The sequence below is a fragment of the Vidua chalybeata genome, chromosome 6 (assembly GCF_026979565.1).
Source record: "Vidua chalybeata isolate OUT-0048 chromosome 6, bVidCha1 merged haplotype, whole genome shotgun sequence".
NCBI classification, from domain to species: domain Eukaryota; kingdom Metazoa; phylum Chordata; class Aves; order Passeriformes; family Viduidae; genus Vidua; species Vidua chalybeata.
Window position 1 is genome coordinate 23,144,620 of NC_071535.1, and position 20,301 is coordinate 23,164,920.

General features: G+C 43.7%; 1 protein-coding gene across 5 annotated transcripts in view; it reads right to left on the reverse strand.

Annotated features, from left to right (window-relative positions):
- Positions 1-17,977, reverse strand: part of YLPM1 (YLP motif containing 1) — a 35,753-nt gene extending 17,776 nt beyond the window's left edge. For all 5 annotated transcript variants that reach the window (XR_008431327.1, XM_053944723.1, XM_053944722.1 and 2 more), the window contains exons 1-6: positions 16,903-17,977; positions 11,672-11,905; positions 10,560-10,754; positions 8,657-9,399; positions 4,192-6,504; positions 1,739-1,844 (exon numbers count right to left, since the gene is read on the reverse strand). Coding sequence is in view for 4 of the 5 variants with exons in the window: in XM_053944723.1 (XP_053800698.1) it covers positions 1,739-1,844; positions 4,192-6,504; positions 8,657-9,399; positions 10,560-10,754; positions 11,672-11,905; positions 16,903-17,940 (4,629 nt within the window). In the remaining variant the exon portion in view is untranslated. The remainder of the gene's footprint in view (positions 1-1,738; positions 1,845-4,191; positions 6,505-8,656; positions 9,400-10,559; positions 10,755-11,671; positions 11,906-16,902) is intronic.
- Between the last annotated feature and the right edge of the window lie 2,324 nt (positions 17,978-20,301).

Sequence of the window (20,301 nt, forward strand, 5' to 3'; positions counted from 1 at the left end):
TTGCAGGACAGATGTAGGTACAAAGCTGAGCTCTGTAATAATAACTCGAAGTCACAGCAGAACTATCTGGAGGCAAGAATTCCAAGAAAGACGAAAGTTGTTTGAAAACCTCTAGGCGGATGAGTGAAGTAGTCTGAGATACAAAATATCAAAATAGAGTAAAGTAACTTCCTAAATGCATCAACATACCTGCAGTTCTTGGTAGCAAACCAGTTCTATTATTTTACTTTACAGACACTGTAAACAAGGAAGAGGTCACCTAGGCAAAAAGAAAACTTGCAGTGCCTCATTCACTGCATAACACTTCTCTGGATGAAGGGACAAAGAAGGCTAGTCTGGCTAAATGTCAGACCCAGAATACCTTACGGCTAAATTTATTGGTGTGAGTAACTTTGGGGTTAAGATGTGATGAAGAACAAAGACGGTGCATCAGCTCAGATATCTCCTCCAATATACATTTAACAAAGCTGTTTACTCATTCTAGGAACGATCTATAAACCTGAGTTAGCATGACTGCACAAGTTCAGTCGATTTCTGAATTATCAAAAAACCCAAATATAAGCATCTGAGAACAGTTCCCAGAACTGCACAGGAAATTAAGCAGTTGCTTACAGGAGTAGTTGCATCACAACAGGATGGAGGTACACAAACATAGTTTCCATGCACTTCATGATATTCTAGAAGGTAATAAAAATTCCAATAAAAACAGCAAACAGAAGGCTAATGCCCATGCTACACTGAGATATCTCAATTTCTGATGGACATACCCTCAAGTTTTTCCAACTTGAAAGAGGAGATAATTCCTGAAGTAGAAAAAGTAGTGCAAATTTAAAGAACTTAAGCAAGGAAAAACAGGGTCTTCTTGTGAACCTTACATCCCTGTTTTGGGAGAGCTCACCTCTTTTTGCACATTATCCCACAGCAATCTAGACTGTTGAACCTCATGAGCAACCATGCCTGATGGGTCATACTCAGAAGACCTGGTGGACTTGTAGGTGTAGAAGAAGGGATCACAAATGACCTCGCCCCTGATAAGTCACAGTTATACCAATTACCAAAGAAGAACAGCCTTGCCTAATGGGCTCTGACTAATAAAGAAAAGTGTGATAGAAGGGATGGGTTGGCCAGTCAGGGAAAGCCTTGAGGAAGAGGACCTTGAGGAAGTACAGGAACCCTGAGGAAGAAGGAATGATCCAGAGAGACACAAAGAAGAATGAAACAGGGAAGAGAGTTGCTGCTGCAAAAGATCTGCTGTGACATCAGTCTGGGTCTGATAGAGTTGGAGCCTGCTGTTGGAGCCTGCAGTCATAGCTGAGCTAGGTAAAAGCCTGTGGTCAAAGGCAGCAAGGAAATACTTGCAGTCGAATTCCAGCAGGAAATAGCCAGCAGAGTCTGTCAGAGAAGCCAACAGCAGGAGTTTGCTGTAGTCAGAGTCACGACAGCTAACCTGTAAAGAAGAATAAACTGGGACCCTTTTCACATTGTTAAATGAGAGTCTGTGTCTTGGCTCATTTCCACCCTTAACGAGAGGTCTGCTGCAACACAGACTGAGTAGAAAATGCTTTGGAAAATTTAAAGAAATGAAGAAGTTATTTTGCCTCAACAGAAGATAGCTAAGGTTGTAAGGATTGCTGGGGAGGCATTCCACAGAGAAATTTGACCATCAGTGTGTAGAACTGGTCCAACATATATAAATAGTAAGTACTACCATCATGTTATCAGTGTAAGATGAATTTACCTGAAAGGCACCTGGCCTTGTGCTTGTGTTCTGTGATCTTGGAGAGTCCTGGGTGGAAATATCAGGTTTGAACTCCTTCAACTTCTGTAGCTGTTCTTTTTGCTCCCTGCACATGCATCATAAGAAAGTGTTATAAGTCTATAGTTTAAATGAAAAATTAAAGAAATCAATGCTCATGGTGAGAACACACTAGCATCAGAGAGAAAGCCAAAAGAAGAAAAGGACACAGCAGGTTTTACATGGGCAATGCTGTGATTCAGAAATCCCTGTTTCACATCCACCTAGCCATGGAGGCATTTAGTGTATTAGCTGCGTGCTTTTTGATCACAAGTTTCCTGAGACATGTAGTTATGCTTTTGTGCTTTGCATGAACCACTCCATTTGAACAGTAAAGAGAAAAGCTGGATTTTTAGCTTCTGTCAACACCTTCTGCAAGCAAGAAACCCCTTGGAAATGCATACCTAAGTGTTCTCAGTTACTTGCTCTGGTTCACATGGTAACAGGATTGAGGCCAACAAAGCACAAGAGATTACAATATATAAAAAACCAAACAGTGAGTCTAACTTTTGCTTCTTTGGTTTATATATCAAAATGCTATTTGATATACAACCAATATATAGTCTACAGAGCAGAGACCAGGTTCAGCTGTACGAACTACAATCACTGGATTACAAAGTTCTAGTGAATATGATTTCCTTTCTCTTCAGCTTTTGTTAGCATTTTTTAATCTAGGTTTTTCAATTATTAATAACTCTGTGTATTGAAGCAGTTTCTAAATGACAACTAAGAATGGGATCCCTCTGTAACAAGACTTAACAGAAACCACCCTAACCAGTAATGCATCTGTTCAGTGTTCGGCAGAAGGGGAACTTGGCTCAAGGAAAAGAATCCTCAGTGTTTTGTAAATACAAAGAGTAAACTGAGCACTACACTAGACCACAAATACAGAACAGTCTGCAACTGAGACCATACTGTTTTATACACATTAAAAACAAAGCCAGATGAAGGCTTTAGTTTTGGAGATGAAAGCAATTATGTACCACACTACTGGTATAACTCTTGGCTCAAAAAATCCCCATAAAAATTAAAAGTAATCTCCATAAAGTTTTTCCTACTGTTCAGACTTAAATCATCTGCCTATAAGAACTAATGAGAAGTACCAGTGCAACTAATTTGAAGATTACACTCATATTCTATTAAAAATCAGTAGCATGTTTATATTTCCCCTTTTTACTGGCCTTGAAAGATGTATATGTAACTACTTTTTACATAAAACATTTTAGTGACTATGTTTAAATTATTTAAGCCCTAATAAATTTCTCTCATAGTGATTCCCAAACTATGGTCCTTAGCCTACGTGACTGACTTGCAGCTAGTCACAATAAACAGCAAAACATATGCTGGGCAACTGAGGCAATGGGAAAAAGTCAGGAAGCTGAAAATAATGTTACTCCAAACTTTTAGCAAATACTACTTTATAAACACAGATTTCACAGTTAATAACACCATTGAATTAATCTAATTGCAGTAAATTTTAAAATTATTTAGAATAAAAGTCCTCCCTTAAAAAAAAATATTTTTCTTGCATTTTGGCATGCAACTAAGGCCTTCCATATGGGACAGGTGCTCAGCAATTTTAAGAATCTGAAAACAAAACAGCCTGAAGAAAAGTGCAAAACATCTCTATCATGAAATGGATTGGGTTGGAAGGGACCTCAAAAATCATCTAGTTCCAGCCTTCCTTTCAGTAGATTAGGTTGTTGAAAGCCTCATACAGTCCCATCTCTCCTATTACTAATTTCATAATAAACACGTATTAAAACCTTAGGAAGTCTAGCAGCTGTTTTCTAAAAATGCAGTCTTGATGAACTCTTGCATTCATATCCTCCTAATTGTTATATCCTTTTATGCTGAGTCCCAGGACTTAAGATCAAACCAATTTTGGCAAAATTGTTCACTGACAATATTGGGTTTTAAATGAGGAAGCTCTGTAAAAAACCCAAACAAATGAACAAAAACTCACCTATGTTTTAACTTAAAAGTGAGCAACATCAAAATAATAGGTCTTAAGAACCCCATTAATGTAGGTCTTGAGGGGTAAGTACTAAAATGCAATTATCACTAAGCTCATCTGATACCACCAAAAATACCGAAAAGCAATTACCCACAAGTATATTTGAGGATAACCAAAAGACTGGTCAGGTGATGGGACAGATTTTTCCTGGAAACTAACATACAGGGAACACCATATTCATGGGGAAAGGGACAATCATCTATTTCAGAAAAAAAAGGCCATCTACAAAAACTGTGCTAAAGGTACTCCAAATAACTTGTTCCACATGAGCTCCTACTATCATGGTGTGGGTAAAAGAAATGAAGCCATTACTGTGTTGATTCAAATGGATCCAATGGAACGGGATTCCTATTCAAAATCACAGAACCAGGCAACTCACCGAAGCATTTTGAGCTCCTGGGCAGCCTTCAGAATTATCTCATGCTGTCTTTGGCTTAGGACCATCACTCCTCCCAAGGACTGGTCAGAGTCCAGGTTTGAATCTGCTCCCAGCATATCAGACGAATGTGAAGGGGGAGGAAGGGATGCATCTGAGTGGTCATCCAAAGACCGCAGTCTCTCTCCATCATCTGGATACCACCTATCTGACAACCGTTCCCTCTCCCAGTCAGTCCTTTCAGGAAGGTAGTCTTGCTTCTCCCGCCATGTGTCATATCTCTCTGGATATTCTCGAATCCTAAGCTCCCCCCTGTCTCTGAGATCTCTGTCATAATGATCTCTATTCCTATCGTCCCTCCACCTATCTTCACGATACCTGTCCAGAGGTGGAAGGGGTGGTAATGGTGGTAGAGGGGGGATATCCAGGTCACGATTCCCCATTTCTCTGTCATCCATAGGTCTCATGTCCCAGTCTCTATCCCATTCTTTGTCTAAATCTTGATCATAACTATGTGAGGATCTTCCAGTTCTATCTAGATCTCTCTCTAGTTCCCTTTCTCTTGGCCTTTTCCAGTCATCCCACCATGAATCTCGTCTGTCGTGATCAGATGATAAAGGAGGTAGTGGTGGCAGGGGAGACAACGGAGGCAGTGAATGGTGGGATTGCAACCTGTCATCTCTGTCATATGCATGTACAGAATCATCCTGATAATCAGAGTTGTGATCTCTCCAGTATTGTTCTCTTTCCCACTCATCCAATTGCTCATGCTCCAAAGATGGGTCATCTTGACTATCTAAAGGAAATTCCTCCTGCATTGTATCATCTTCATGACCCCAAGAACCCCTGAATGTTTCATCTCGATGGTATGAAGGCAATTTGTCAGGGTCATCTCCTAGGTGAATGGGTTTACCCATATTGCCTGTTTCAGATCTTCCTGCTTCCCTCTCATGGCTATCTCCCCTTCTGATGGGACACCTCTCCCGGCTACCTGCCCGCCTGACCAGGTCCCTCTCACGGCTACCTGCCCGCCTCATGGGGACCCTCTCCCGGCTACCTGCTCGCCTGACGGGGACCCTCTCCCGGCTACCTGCCCGCCGCATGGGCTCCCTCTCTCGGCTACCTGCCCGCCGCATGGGCTCCCTCTCTCGGCTACCTGCCCGTCTGACCGGGCCTCTCTCCCGGCTTCCTGCCCGTCCCCTATCCCAGCTGCCCGCCCGTCCAGGCGGCTCTCTGTCTCGGTTAGAGAATACCCTCTCATGGCTATCTGACCGTCCACCCAGCCCCCTCTCTCGGTTGCCTGACTGTCCATCTGGCATCCTCTCCCTGCTGCCTGACCGTCTATCTGGCATCCTCTCCCTGCTGCCTGCTCTCCTGAACACTCCCCTGCCACGGATGGATGCCTGCCTAGCCTGCCCTCTGCCTCTGTATACATATCCTCTACCACAGCCATCGTCCATCCTGCCCATTCCCCGGCCATGGCCATCGTCCATCCTGCCCATTCCCCAACCACCGTCCATCCTTCCCATTCCCCGGCCACCATCCATCCTTCCCATTCCCCTGCCACGGCCCATTCCCCAGCCACGGCCATCCCCCTGCCCTCTGCCACGGCCCCTTCCTCTGCTTCCTGGTCCCTTTCCTCTATCTTCATGCATGAATGGCCCTTTTCCTCTGCTTTCTGGTCCAGGTAGGCCCTGGGTGCTATCTGAAGCAGTCAACTGGCCATCTGGTGAATCCAAATCCTGATTTCCTGTTGCAGGGGCAACTGTATTCTGGTTCTGAATAGGTGGGGTGGGTGCCTTGGACTCTTCTACTTGCTGGTTGGGATCGTGTGAACTCCATGTCCACTTTTTAGGAGGGTCTGAACTAGGTTCTTTGACTTCAGGTTTGGATGGTTCCTGTTGAGTGTCTGTCAGGTCCTCATTTGGCTCAATGGGACCTGCACTCTGTGCATCAGGAGTAGACTCAGTTCTGCTTACAGACTGCTGATTGCCAGCTGTGTCTGTAAAAGGTTCTTTGCTTTCTGACTGTGAGTCTATCTGTGTCTGCTGCTGTTGCTGCTGTCCCAAATGAGGCCTGGGCCCCATCCACCGTGGACCACTAGGTCGGGAACCGTGTCCATGTGATGCATTTGTTGTATAAAATTGTCCTGCTGGTCCTCGTGGGATAGAGCCCCATCTACTTGAAGACTGTCCATCTGTATTCTGTCGGTCAAAACGTGACCTGTATCCTTCTGAGCGCTGGGAGTCAAAACGAGGTCCTCTCGGTCTTGACCCTTCAAATTTGTCATACCCTCTTCCTCGAGGTCCGTCAAATCTACAGATGACACAATAGAAGTTTTAATCAAATGAACACGTCATATGAAAGTCCTATAGATTTGCACAAAATGGAGAACTCATGTCAAAGTCAAGTTGCTTAGATGTTTGGGATTCACAGTTGTACATCAGTGGATGAGTCAGGAAGGCCAAAACATGGCTGAAGCTGAACTTTCCAAGGGATGCAAAGAGTTCCAGGAAGGGCTTCTATAGGTATGTCAGCCAGAAAGGAAAGGTCAAAGAAAGTGTACCCCTTGGACAAACATGACTGGCAAACTGGTAAAAATGCATGAGGAAAAGACTCTTTTTTGCCTTAGTCTTCACTGACAACCCTATGCCTCCTGAGTGGATGGATTGCAAAACAGGGACTAGGGGTGCAAAGTCACTCCCATGATAAGAGAAGATCAGATTCATGATGACCTGAAGAACCTGAATATATGTGAGTCTATGGGACCTGATGAGATACATCCCAGAATACTCAGGGAATTTGCTACCATACTTGCCAAGCCACTCTCCATGATATCTGGAAAATGGTGACAGTCAGGAGAAGTACCTGGTGACCAGGAAAAGGAAAACATTGCACCTATTTCAAAAGAGGGTAGGAAGAAGGACCCTGGAAACTACTGACCTATGAGTCTTACCTCTGTGTCTGGGAAGATCATCCCAGAAGCTATGCTAATGCACATTGAGGACATGGAGGTCATTGGAGACAACCAGCATGGCTTCACCAAGGGCAAGTCCTGCCTGACCAGCCCGGTGGTCTTCTATGATGGAGTGACTAGTGGATAAAGGAAGAGCTATGGATGTCATCTGCCTGGACTTTTTTAAGGCCTTTGACATGCACCCCTAAAACATCCTTCTTTCTAAATTAAAGAGAGATGGATTTGATGGATGGGACTATTTGGTGGATGAGGAACTGGCAGGATGGTCTCATCTAGAGGATAGGGGACAATGGCTCAGTGTCCAGACAGAGATCAGTGACAAGTAGTGTCTCTCAGATGACTGGGATGAGCACTATTTTTATCTTCAGCAATGACATAGACAGTGGCATTGAGTGCACCTTCAGCAAGTTTGCAGAGGACACCAAGCTGAGTGGTGTGGGTGACATGCCTGATGGACAGGATGCCATCCAGAAGTGCCTAGAAAAGTTTGAGTAGGCCCATGGGAATCTCATGTGGCCAAGTACAAGGTCCTGCACCCGGGTCAGGGCAGCCCCTGGTCTCAGTATAGGCTGGGTGATGATGGGATCGAGAGCAGCCCTGCCGACAAGGACTTGGGGTTGCTGGTGGATGAAAAGCTGGACATGAACCAGAAATGTCTGCTCACAGCCCAGAAAGACATCCTGTGCCTATCATTGCATATCACTGAGCTCTAAACCAACACACATAAAAGACATGCACTAGCAAGTCATGAAAACAGTCTGTTTAGAACTGTACATCCAACAGATCCCCAGGAACAGAAACACTTTTTAAAAACTACCAGGAGGTAGAAAATTAGTCATTTATACAAAGCTTGTGTACATTGCTAGCAATTCAAAAATTATTATTCATGATTGATCACTTTGGAAGCAAAGAGAAGAGGAACAACCATGAAGACATTACTGTAAAGTCTAACAGAGTACGCAAGGATAGAAACAATTGAACAGAACACCACTGCCCTTTGATTCAGCAGACATCACATCAACCCATCTTGAACTAATGAGCACATGGAACAGATGTCGTTTTTGCACCCTGGTATCATGTATTAAAGAAAAATATTCAAAAAGTGAGATCTTGGATTAAATTATATAGCAGGTATAAAATCAGCAAAGACATATCAAATATTTACAACAGCTTTCCTATTTTCAAAGCAGGAGCATTCTGTCTTTATGAATGAAAAGGGGCAGCATCCTCAAGCACCTTATTAAAAAAAAAAACAACCTGCAAACTACTCTAGATTATGCCCAGGTGAAAGACATCTATGTATCCTTGCTTTAAAAATATAAATACAGAGAGCATGGTGTACGTACATTAAAAACAAAACCTCCACTGAACAAATACACACTTCACACGACTTCAAAAAGATTTGGGAAAAAGAAATATATTTAATTTCTTAATAAATCACTGAAAATCTTGTAGCCTGAAGTATGTATAAATGAACAAAAACATTCTTACCTAGGGCCTCTAGGGCCTTCAAAACGTGCTGATCTGGGAGGATCTGGAAGCAATCCACCTGACCTCACCGGTTTATCCTGCACAACAGGTGTGTGTGTTGAAGATACTGCAGAAGTGCCTTTCAGTTCCCCACACTGTTGTTCAGATGAAATATTTACAGTTTGTTTACTAAGATGACCTTGAGACTTTCCATGGTCAGATGAGCCAAAAGATGAACCTACTTGAGAATGGTAAGGTGAATAGCTAGTTGAACTAGCTATTTTTGATGCATAGGTACCAGGGGTGGGAAGGAGAGCTGGCCTTGGTGTTTCAGTAGTTTGACTGCTTTGAGAACTGGATCCTGAAGGGACAGAGGAATTGGATAACTGAGAAACAGAAGAGAGAGGCGGGGGGACCAGTGGAGGTGTAGTTGAAGGTAAAGTTGGAGGCATAATAGGAATGCCACCTTGACCAGTTTGGGAATATGGAATAAATGGAGGTGGCAGCGAAACATTTGCAGGATACTGATTCTTCAGATTTTGGAGTGAGGTCACTTTTTCCTGTAGATGTGACTGAGTAACCTTCATCTGTTCATCCCATGCTTTCCACTGTTTCTCATACTCTTGAAGCTGGTCTTTGTGAGGGTAGGTTTGAAGCTGGTGCTGCCACTGCTGGTTCATTGATCGCTCCCAATCTTTATGAAGCTGCTGGAACTGTTTTTGCTGTGCCTCAAAATGTCGCAGCTGCATGTCCACTGACATTGTCTGCAATGAGATGACAAGAATAGGTTCAAAATACCTTAGTCAGTTACTTTCAGAGCCATGTATTTCAGTATCAGTTGTAGTATCGCAATTTCTGATGACATGGGCACAAGCCTGAGGAAGAACTACACCGAAACAAAAGCAAACACCAACCGTGACATCTAAAGGTATTGTGAAAATCTATATATTTTATGATTATGTACTATATCTATGTATAGAAGACTTCAACAAGACAGCTGAAGAAACCTATAATCTGTATAAACTGTATTAATACTGCATCCTAACAATGGCTAAACCCCAAATCAATCTTCACATATATACATTATGTGACTACTTCTCAAGGTTTCAGTTTTTGCTATTAACCTGCTCAGAACTGCCTCAGCAGTCTGCAATTATTTTTCTCTAAGCCTTTGCCAGATCTTATTTGCACAAATGAAGCTTCTTTCAAGTTCTTTCATTATGTGAGGATATCGTAATATTCAAGGCTTGATTTTGCCCGAGATTTTTAAGGTTTACCCAAAGAGATTAAAAAAAAAAAAAACATTCAGACAGCCCAACCTACAAAGAAATGCCTAATGTATGAACTCTACCAACCCAGTAACAATTCTCTAATACAGTAATCAACTTCTTCTTAAAAGCTTAAAGGTTACAATACTGGTTTCAACTGATTACTTGAGTTAAAAAGAATGTGAAATACTGATCTTTTAAATTACATTTACTGTCTATTTTTGGCATCTAGATTTATCATTGTACATATTTATTTTTGTAAAAAAGAGCAGATTCCAAATTACGCTGTGCAATCATCTGTTTACCTGACCTTTCTGAATTGTTTCTCCAGTGGCAAAACATTCAAAGCTGAATAAATTCAATACTGTGTTCAGCTTTGCTCCTGTATCACCTAGGTACATCTGAAAAATCTTACAAGAAGTGTAAAATTTTGTATTTCTCATCCTACTGAAGCTTCATCACCATCTGTCAATACATTTTTCATTCTGAAGTTGAGTGACAGTAGGGAAAATAGATATAAACTTCTACCCAAGCAGAAAACATAGCTAGACAAATGAGCCAACCATTACAAATTATTCAACTATGTATTTTTCAGCAGACTATGAGTGCTGGGTCACCCAGGATGTGTATCAAACACCACCTCCTTAGTGTCTCACCTCTAAGTGTGGAGGCTGTTGCATGATCTGTTGATATTGCTGTACTATCTGCTGCAGCTGAGCGTGCTTCTGCATTATTCTCTGATACTGGAACCCAACCCGCTGATGGGGGTGCTGCTGCCATTGAGCTGCTGCTGCTTGCAATTGCTGTAATCTCAAATCCTCCTCAGGGTCATCAGGAGGTTCAATATTGAGCTACAGAAAAAGGCAAATACTATAAACAAAGGAAAGTTGCATCTGTCAGAAAAAAATACACTTGGTCACTATGCATTTTACAGGAACTTTCTCACTGTTCCCTACTGTATCACTCTATTTCAGTGTTCCAGCCACCCACAGCTTCTGGAAGGCTGATTTTTATCCTACCTTTTCTGAATGTGAACACATCTTTTCTTAATGTGAATAGTCTAATCTAAAGGTTAGGCTGATGGCAATTACGTTATTCATGTATAAAGAAACAACTTACAGGAAAGAGATTAATGAAATTCTGTTATCTTTCACTCACAGCAAATGTAATGAGAACCAGTGGTTTTTCATGATGAGGTAAAGCAACTCCAAGAGCATTATTTCTCCCACTTTGTAGGAACCTGCGTGCTGTAAGTTAAAGTGGAGCACATACTGTTCAAACATCAGTCATGGCCTCCATCTATTATACAGTAACTGTTACTGAGCATGCTGACGAAAAAACCTCTGTGCAAAATTCTTGGCTTTCAGACCAACTCTAACACACAGAGAGAAGGGGAGCCAGAATGCACAAAGTACCAGAGAGAAATGAAGAAACAGTGTCTTAAACATAGCATTCCTCAGCTACTGAGTACCTACCTGATTTTGCACTTCAATATCATGATGTGCTCTCACAGACAAAGATGAAAACGCTGTGGATGGTGTGGGAGAGTCAGCTCAGACTTGCTTGGTGCACATGTGGGTGAATATGTAATTTTATATACAAGAAGTGTATTTTCTAAATGGTGCAGCTTTAGCAAATTTTTTTTAAGACTGCTTCACAATATTTAGTAATTGTTACAAAGTATACAACAAAATTTGATGGCGCTGATTTTCCTGGGGTTTTGGCTCATCTAGGACACAAATGGAGTCCATCACTTTACAAAGCCTACCTGAGTTTCAGTGGATGTAAGAGAAGACTCATCTTTGGATGCTGGAGGCAGGGATTCATTAAGAGGTGGAGGTTCAGACTGCTGAGTTGAAGCACTCATTTTCTCTTCTTCAGGCTTTGCTCTCTGCTCATCCTTCACTACTGGACTTTTCATCTGCTGCTGTCCCTGAGCATGGGCTTTTGCCCTTTGCTGCAGGCTAAGCAGGTGCTGCTGGTACCAGTACTGCTGCTGTTCCTGTAATAGATGTAGATTTTCTAAGTTTCACAAGAAAAACAACAGAAAATCATTAATGATAGTCACTCGAATCATACTGTAGAAAAGTTTTTTAAACTGTTTTGAGGAAAAACTGACTTCTTCAGCAACAGTATTGCAATAGATGTCAGAAGATCAAATCAAAATTCAGAAACCACTACGTGATGCACTGAACCCACAACAGCATTTACTTTTTACCCCAACGAGCTTACTATTCTATAACTATAGCAAACAATACTAACAAAAATCTGGAGCACAGGCAATAATAAGCAAAATTACTACAGACATGTTATAAGTACCACGTTTATTGGTTTTACAGCTTTTTATATCTAAGAACTACAGTAAAGAGAAAAAGGAGGAAATGTACAGAAGAGATGAAGAGGATGAATAGAAATCACAGACATCAAGAAGTCTCAAAATGGCAGCTGAGAAATTGTGGTGAAGATGTTTGAACAAAGCTATGGAAAGTAAAAAGAAGAATCAGAACCTGTATATAGCGAAGATGACGTATCACCTGAATTAAGAGTACTCAAGGCAGATGACAGAAGCTTCAAAAAGTAAGCTGCCACTAACATAAAGAACAAAGACTAGAGATAAGTATCTCAACACTTAAGTAGTAGTGTCTTAAAGAGACCTGAATAAGAACCAATGGTTCTGTATCTCTTCCAATATGAGAAATATCAGGCATTAAATTAACAGAAAGACATCTGTGGGAGGCTACTCTTCACCTGACATGGTCTTGTGCCACCAGAATCCCTACTAGACACCTCTTCAAGGGCTAAAATTTTGTGGATTCAAGACATAGCTCAGAAAAATCTACATATTTTGAAAATAAATACACAATTTACAGCTAAGGCAGCTCCTGTATCCTAGGAAAGTATTGCTACATCCTTGATTTTTAAGCTGTTCTCTTAACATCTGCTTTTAGTCACTATCAAAGATAGAATGATAAAATACTCTAATTTTGGTCTAACCTACAGCAACCATTCTTGTGCTGTAAATTCCATTACCTCTGAGAATCTGTGACTGATCTTCTTCCTTTCCATCCAAGCATGCACAGTTAAGAAAAAACACCTATATAAAGCCCAGTCAGAAAAATAATAGAATCCAAAAGATGCAGGCATTTTAAAATAAAAGTGTGACAACATCAAAGCAGTAAGTGCTGTCTGATGAGATTTCTCAAAAGTGAATAACTCTGCCCATCTTTAACAGGTTTAAAAGAAGAGTAACTTTCTGCTAGAAACCTGCCTCATGCTCAGATCAGAAATGATGTTTTCTCTTGGTAGGAAACACAAATATGGAGCTGTATTTTTAAAAAAATACTTCTGTAACTTGGAAATGATGTCAATGAAATTAGAGACTGTGCTTCACAGACTTTAAATTGATCATGCAATTATTCCTGCCATGAATCTTTTTAACACGAATATGTCTCAGAAGAGTTCCATAGTTTTGGGTGGAAGAGATGCATTCACACTGCCGCACAGACTCTGTCAGAAACCTTCAACAACATGCTGAAGTGAGTGCAACTCAAGGGAGGAGCATACTTTCCCAGCTATACAAAACCTGATTCAATTATCCATCTCAAAAGGCATTCACTATAAGGTGATTTGCCATCATGGTGCTAGGTGCTGGATGATGGGTAAGCACATGTTCTACTGCCACAAAATTGTTGTCTCCACAGATCCATTTTGTTTCCTCCTCATTCCACCAACTGGACATAGGGCTAGAACTCATTATATGGCATGGGCTTTCCAGAGCTATGGAAATATAATTACTTACTATTTTCAGCAAATGAGCCAATGACATCTATTACTGTGCTATCTGAAAAGCATAAGAAAAGCAGAAAAGTAGATTTCTACAGCTTAGTCAGAGCAAAACAGAAGTGCTAGTGTAGAAAATTTTTCATGATGGAGAATTCAGTCATTGAGTGCTTACCTCCTCACAATGACTTGTCATTCAACTGAACTTGTCATTTTTCAAGTGCAATTATAATCTTTAAGCCCACGTAAAAGACGAGCATCAACACAGGCCTCTTCCTATCTCTGGCTGACCAAGAGACTAGGCCTGTTGCATTTACAGGAACTCTGAAACCAGCACTATCAGCTCCTGATCACAGGACATACCACCAAACATGTTAATGTGAAGTCCACACCAAAAGACTACTCCAAAGCTAATACAGGTGACCCTAGGCCATAACGTAATACATATTTTGGGGGACAAAATGTCCTTTCCAGGTGAAAATTGCAAAAGAATGGTTTAGCACCCTCTACAAAACAAAGGGGCTGTTTAAAGAGCGCAGCAGTCTGCTAAATGGTGACGTGGTAAAGCTGAGGGAGTTTTAATAGATGTAGATAAACGCATATTTATGGGTACAGATGTACCCATGCATCCTTGGAGTAGGAAGAGCATTGCCAGCAGGTTGAGGGAGGTGATCCTGCCCCTCTACTCAGCCCTAGTGAGGCCACACCTGGAGTGTTGTGTCCAGTTCTGGGCTCCTCAATACAAGAGACTTGAATTCCTGGAACAAGTCCAGTGGAAGGCAACGAAGATGCCAAGGGAGTGGAGCAGCTCTCTCTAATAAGAACAGGCTGAGGGAGCTGGGACTGTTCAGCCTCGAGAAGAGACAGCTCAGAGGGGACCTCGTCAATGTACACAGATATCTGAAGGGAGAGTGCCAAGAGGAAGGATCCAGGCTCTTCTTGGTGGTGCCAAGGAACAAGGAAAGGGGCAATGGGCAGAAACTGATGCACAGAAGTTCCACTGGAATATGAGAAAGAACATTTTTACCATGCAGGTGACTAAGCAGTGTAACAGATTGCCCAGAGAGACTGTGGAGTCTCTCTCACTGAAGATATTCAAGAACTGTTTGGAATACACAACCCTGTGTCATGTGCTCTGGGATGAACCTCCTTGAGCAGGGAGGTTGAACCAGATGACCCCCTGTGCTCCCTTCCAACCTTACCCAGTCTGTGACACGGTAAACAAATAGCAGCATACATTAGCCAACTATCAGATGGGACATTAAGGAAATACCACAGTTATTTTAACTGGATTTGACAAGAATCCAGCAATTTAATCCAACTCTATACCCATGGAAGAAACTACGCTAAACTCACGATACTGTCAAGGCAAAGATCAGTATCTTAGGAAAGGAAAATAATAAAACACCAACTCATACCAAATTGTGTAATATCTTCTGAGTTAAGAGAAAAACAATGATATATTTGTCTGCAGCCACTGTTACTGTGGGATGAGAAACAGAAATAATTGCTTTCAATTGCCAGTTTAAACAATGGTTTAATAGGATACTACAAATGAAAAATTACACTGTTTCTTTGCTCGGCTTTTCAGATTACTAAAAGGCATGAAAGCATCACTACACTTAGCTTTTCCTATTCCTACTTGTAATTCCAAATCCTGTTTTATTTTACAGCCTAAGATAGCCAAAATTGTATCAATCTGTTATAACAAAGTTATGATCAGGAAAATACCATATTATTTTTGAAATAACACTGAACTGTGAATGAGAGCAAGCAAACTACTCAAGATAGAAGCTGTTTGTATAAACACTTATAAACCAGACAATGTAAACTTCAGCAGTATTCTGCTGCTTCCATGAGTGCACCACACATTAAATAAAGCATTAATTGCAACTCTTCTGGAGATATTTTACCAATATTTTATCACTGAGCTCAATAATTTAAGAAGTCAATAAGCTGACTCAATACCAAATTAACACCACTTTCTACACATGACTTTTTGAGGTTTTGGTTTTGTCATTAAAAAATTAAGTCTTGTCATTATCACTGTAGAAGATTAGTTAGTACTGTCCAAAACCTTCATAAAATTAAGTGAAATTAACTGAAAGCACTAATTTGCCAGGCAGTAATTAGTTATATGGTACAAATGTAAAAATGGCATGTCCTAGCAATCAGCAAATTTAAAGTGTCAGTGACTTCAATATGACACAATAGGATTTTTGCAAACCTAGCTTCAAATCAGAACCCTAAGATAAATTTACCAAAAAAATAGACTTAAATAAAGAAATTTCAAAGTACGCAGTTCAATTTTGTTCTTGCAGGTAGATCCCAATAAGATAAACCCATGCAAAAGCCTCAGTGAATCTGCCTGACCCGTGTACATAGCTGAGGGCCTCAACACATGTGCCTTGCTGTGCATGCTGAACCTTAAGCCTGGATTGTCCCTGACAATGTAGATGAATGGTCCCATCAAGTTCACTGGAACTGGTCTCATTTAGGAAGTGAAGCATGCAAGCATTTTACAGTATTTTGGCCTAGTGTACACATAAAAATCACACAGCTATGACATTTTTCACTTCAAGGCATTTCAGAACATTTCCCTCCAATGCCCTATGCAATTTTATACTGGAAGATCAAACACGTGTAGCACAAAATGTGAATTGCGTCTAAGTAGAAGGCAAGTATGTACTTCAACAGAAACATTTCTGCAGCTGTGGTAAGATTAAAACAGTCACAATTCTACACTGATCAGGTAGAAAACTGCAACTCAACCCCTTAAAAAAAAAGCTGTAATAAAGACCTCACTGAAGACAAGTGACATCCCACAATGTGCAGCAAGGAAACAGACTGATGAATCTCACAACAGGCCAGACAAAGCCAACAGGGGTTAGGGGCAGGTACAGTACCCACATGCTGTACTTTGGAATACATTCTCCAGAGACCAGCGCACGCTCAAGAAAATTAAAGTCAGACAGGATTTACATTTTTCCCTAAACAATTTTTCTCGAGAAATGACAATTTGTTACATCCCTACAAACACCACTGGATAAGAAGGTACCCCTGAGTTGTGCCATTGCCACACTTACATGGATTGCGTCCAAATCCTTTCAATATTATGCAAATACGGTGTGTTTGTTAACTGCCCTTACTCGGGGACCTTTGCAACACCCCGTACCTGCCAGCGGCTCATCGCTACCGCTGCCAGCTGGGCGGCCTTACCTGGGGAGTCATGGTGGAGGGGTCCGGCTGCTCCGTGCCACCGCCCTCCTTGGCGGCACCTTGCGCGGCCTCCGGCTGGGCAGCGGCGGGCGGGGGCAAGGACGTCTGGGGCGGGGGGAAATGAGCCTGCGACGGCTTGACCGGGGGAGGGATGGAGGGGGCCAGGGCGGGCTGCGCGGGCTGGGAAGGAGAGGCCTGGGAAGAGAGCAGGTAGGGCTGGGGATGTGCCATGTAGCCCTGGGCAGGAGGCGGCAGGTAGGGCTGGGAGGCGGTGGCCGTCGGGGGCTCCAGGTAGGAGGGCGGGGGCTCGGAAAAGGAGGGGGGCGGCTGGGAGGGCTGCGCCCGGGGCAGGTAGGGCTGGAGCGGCGGGGACTGGGCTGGGGGCGGCTGGGCGGGGGGCAGGTAAGGCTCGGTCTGGGGCGGCGGCAGGTAGGGCTGGCCGGGGGGCAGGTAGGGTTGGGCGCCGGGCTGCGGGGACTGCGGCGGCGAGGACAGCTCCATGTCCATGGGCACCGACTCGGCGGGCACCGGCTCGCCCCAGTCGCCGTGCCCGCCCGGCGGCTCCTGCCCGTCGCGGTCCCGAGCCGCGGGGGGCGGCTTGCGGGGCGGTGGCTCACGGTGGGCGTACTGCTTCTGGTAGCTGCGGACCGGCGGCGGCACCGGTGGCACCGGTGGCTGCTGCTGCCAGTCGGTGAAGGAGCCGGGCAACGGCGGCGGCGGCAGCCCCGGCGGGGGCGGGCCCGGCGGCGGCGGGGGGCCCAAGAGTACGGACTGCAGCTGCTTCTGGTGCATCTGCTGGAGCTGCTGCAGCTGGGCCAGGTGCTGCTCCTGCAGGCTCAGGAACCCCGAAGAACCGGCGGGCGGCGGCGCGGCGGCGGGGGGCGCGGGCCCCGGCGGCGGATAGCTGGGAAGCGGCATCGGCGGAACGGCGGGAGGCGGCACGCTGGGGGGAGGGATGGGCAGCGGCGGGGGCGGGATGGAGGTGGGAGGCGGCGGGTAGTGCCCGGCCGCCCCGTACAAGCCCCAGGCCGGGTACATGGCGGAGCTCGGAGCGGACACAGGCCGCGGCGGCGGGCGGCGCAACGGCGCCTGCGCGGGGAGGCCCCACCCCCGCCGGGCAGTCGAGCCGTGAGCGCCGCGCCAGAGCGCCCCGCGCCCCGCTGGGCGGGTGGCAGCGCCGCCTAGCGGGCAGCTGCCTGCAGCGCGGGGCGGAGGCGAGCCCGGAGCGACACATCGCGCCCGCCCCGCCGGGGACAAGAGACGGGACGGGGGCTGGCGACACACGGGAGCCACTGCGGGCCCGGCGCCGGGGCTTCCGTTGCGTGTAGGGTGCCTCCCGGCCCCCCGCAAGCTAGGCTGTGTATGGCGGGCACGGCGCTGCCGAGGGCCGTGGTGTCCCCGGGGCGGCGGCGTCGATGCCCTCGGTTACCCACGCTGAAGCAGGAGTTAAACATACAAGTATGTTCTGTAGGCAGTTAGCAGTGATTTATGTCAAGTGCCGAACTCCTGTGGCAGGGCAGAGGCGCCTATGTGTGGATTCCAGCAGCTGGGCAGTGAAACCTGGCGGCTACGGGTCAGCAGGACGCCAGCACTGCCGTGTCTCTGCTCGGTCTCCTCTACAAGCACAGAAAGCCTGAGCAATTTCTGTCATGTTCACTCTCTAGTTCATGCCTGTTGAATCAAGGATCCCTGGCCAGGAGAAAGGCAGGTGTGGAGGAAAGTTCCTAAGACTTTTCAGTCAGGAGAAATATCAAGAAAATCACATTGTTAGGTAGAAAGCTTTATGCTCTCTGGTGGAAAAGCTGGACTTTATGTTCATTTGTTGTTAAATTTCAGGAAATCCACAGAGGAGCTACACCATGAATCTGCAAGAAAATATTTGACTAAATTCAACAGATGCAAATCTTTAAGAAAACTATCTTAATTTGATACTTATAGAACTGTCTTTTCTATTCTTTAGTATTCCTTTTCATTTAGAGGTGATTATTGATCCTGTTCTATTTAGGATGGTCTGTTTAGATTCCTCTTGCAGTGAATATGACTTTCAGATAGCATTTGTTTTTTTACCCTGCATCTACTGTTCATTATACTGTATTTAACATTTATATACCCAAGTTCTACGGGCCAGTTTACTCAATAAGCTTTTGAAACTCTGCCCTTCCAATATAGGGAATTCCTGTTGCAAACATCCTTTAATTTATCCTCCTGATCTATTCACTGTATGTGAGTTCTCTTGTGATCAGTTTACTAACAGTTATTTCCTGCAGGCAGGTCTCTCCTACTATTTTTGCTGTTTGTTATGCTTACTCAATATTGTCAAGAGACTTGTTACTTCTCTTGTGAGGGAATACATGTACCTAAACACTTTCAGGGCAATTGTTTCCCAGGCTACACTGTGGAAGCCAAAATATAACTTCCAAATAACTTGACAGATGCTTCTTCAATATTCAAATCTGGTCTGGGTTGCAGTACAGTTGACTCCCACCAGACAAGATACACTGGCTTTACCCAATCCTACAAAAGAAGCAACCCCGTTAAGTTCACATTATGCCCTATGATTCTTCTATTCAGAATATGTTATTTTTATTCTTTTATTCTGTTCAGTCTGTAACATTAAAGGGTGCCATCATGTTGGTTTGGGTTAATTTTTTTTTTTAATAGCTCATGTTCTTCCTGCTTCTAAACACTATTATACCACATTTCAGTTACCCCTCAATTAACCAGTGTAACATCTTGGATCAGCAGCTTAAATTTCTTCATCTGGTAAGCCTGTAGTAATCTTAAACCTTTTGGTGGCTCCAGAAAGGAATAGAAATTATTTTCTACCATTCTTTGCATATATTCAGATTTTCTTTATGTGGTGCTCCCGTATGTTCTGTCTTCTGAAGCTATGGAAACCGGCTACAGCAGGAGACAGGATGTTAGCAGGGAGGCTGAATTCTCTAATTACTAAGAAACACTGCAAGCATCTGATATCTAAGTCCTGTGCACATTTAAACCAACTGCCAGGGTTGAGTCAGGAAGGAATTTCTCTTCTGGTTTGCACTGACAGAGTTCTGCATTTGTGGAAACATCAAAATATTCTAGTTTACCAAACTCTTTCCTGTGACAATGATCTTTCCTCCTCTCATATACTGTAAATTGGATCAGACACTGGGATGCCGTTGTGTGCATGGAGTAAATATTTTCCTCTGAACCAAGTGTTTGGCACACATGTTGTGTGGCATTGCAGGAGAAGCAGCTGATCATTCAGGTGGTCCCATCCTGTCTTATTTATCTTCTGACCAGGCTCTTCGAGTTAATAGCCAAGTTTTTTGTCTTACCAATTATATTCAATTAATGAAAATTTCCTGATGGGTTTGCTCACTGCCAATACTTTCTTCTGCTCATCCTCCAACC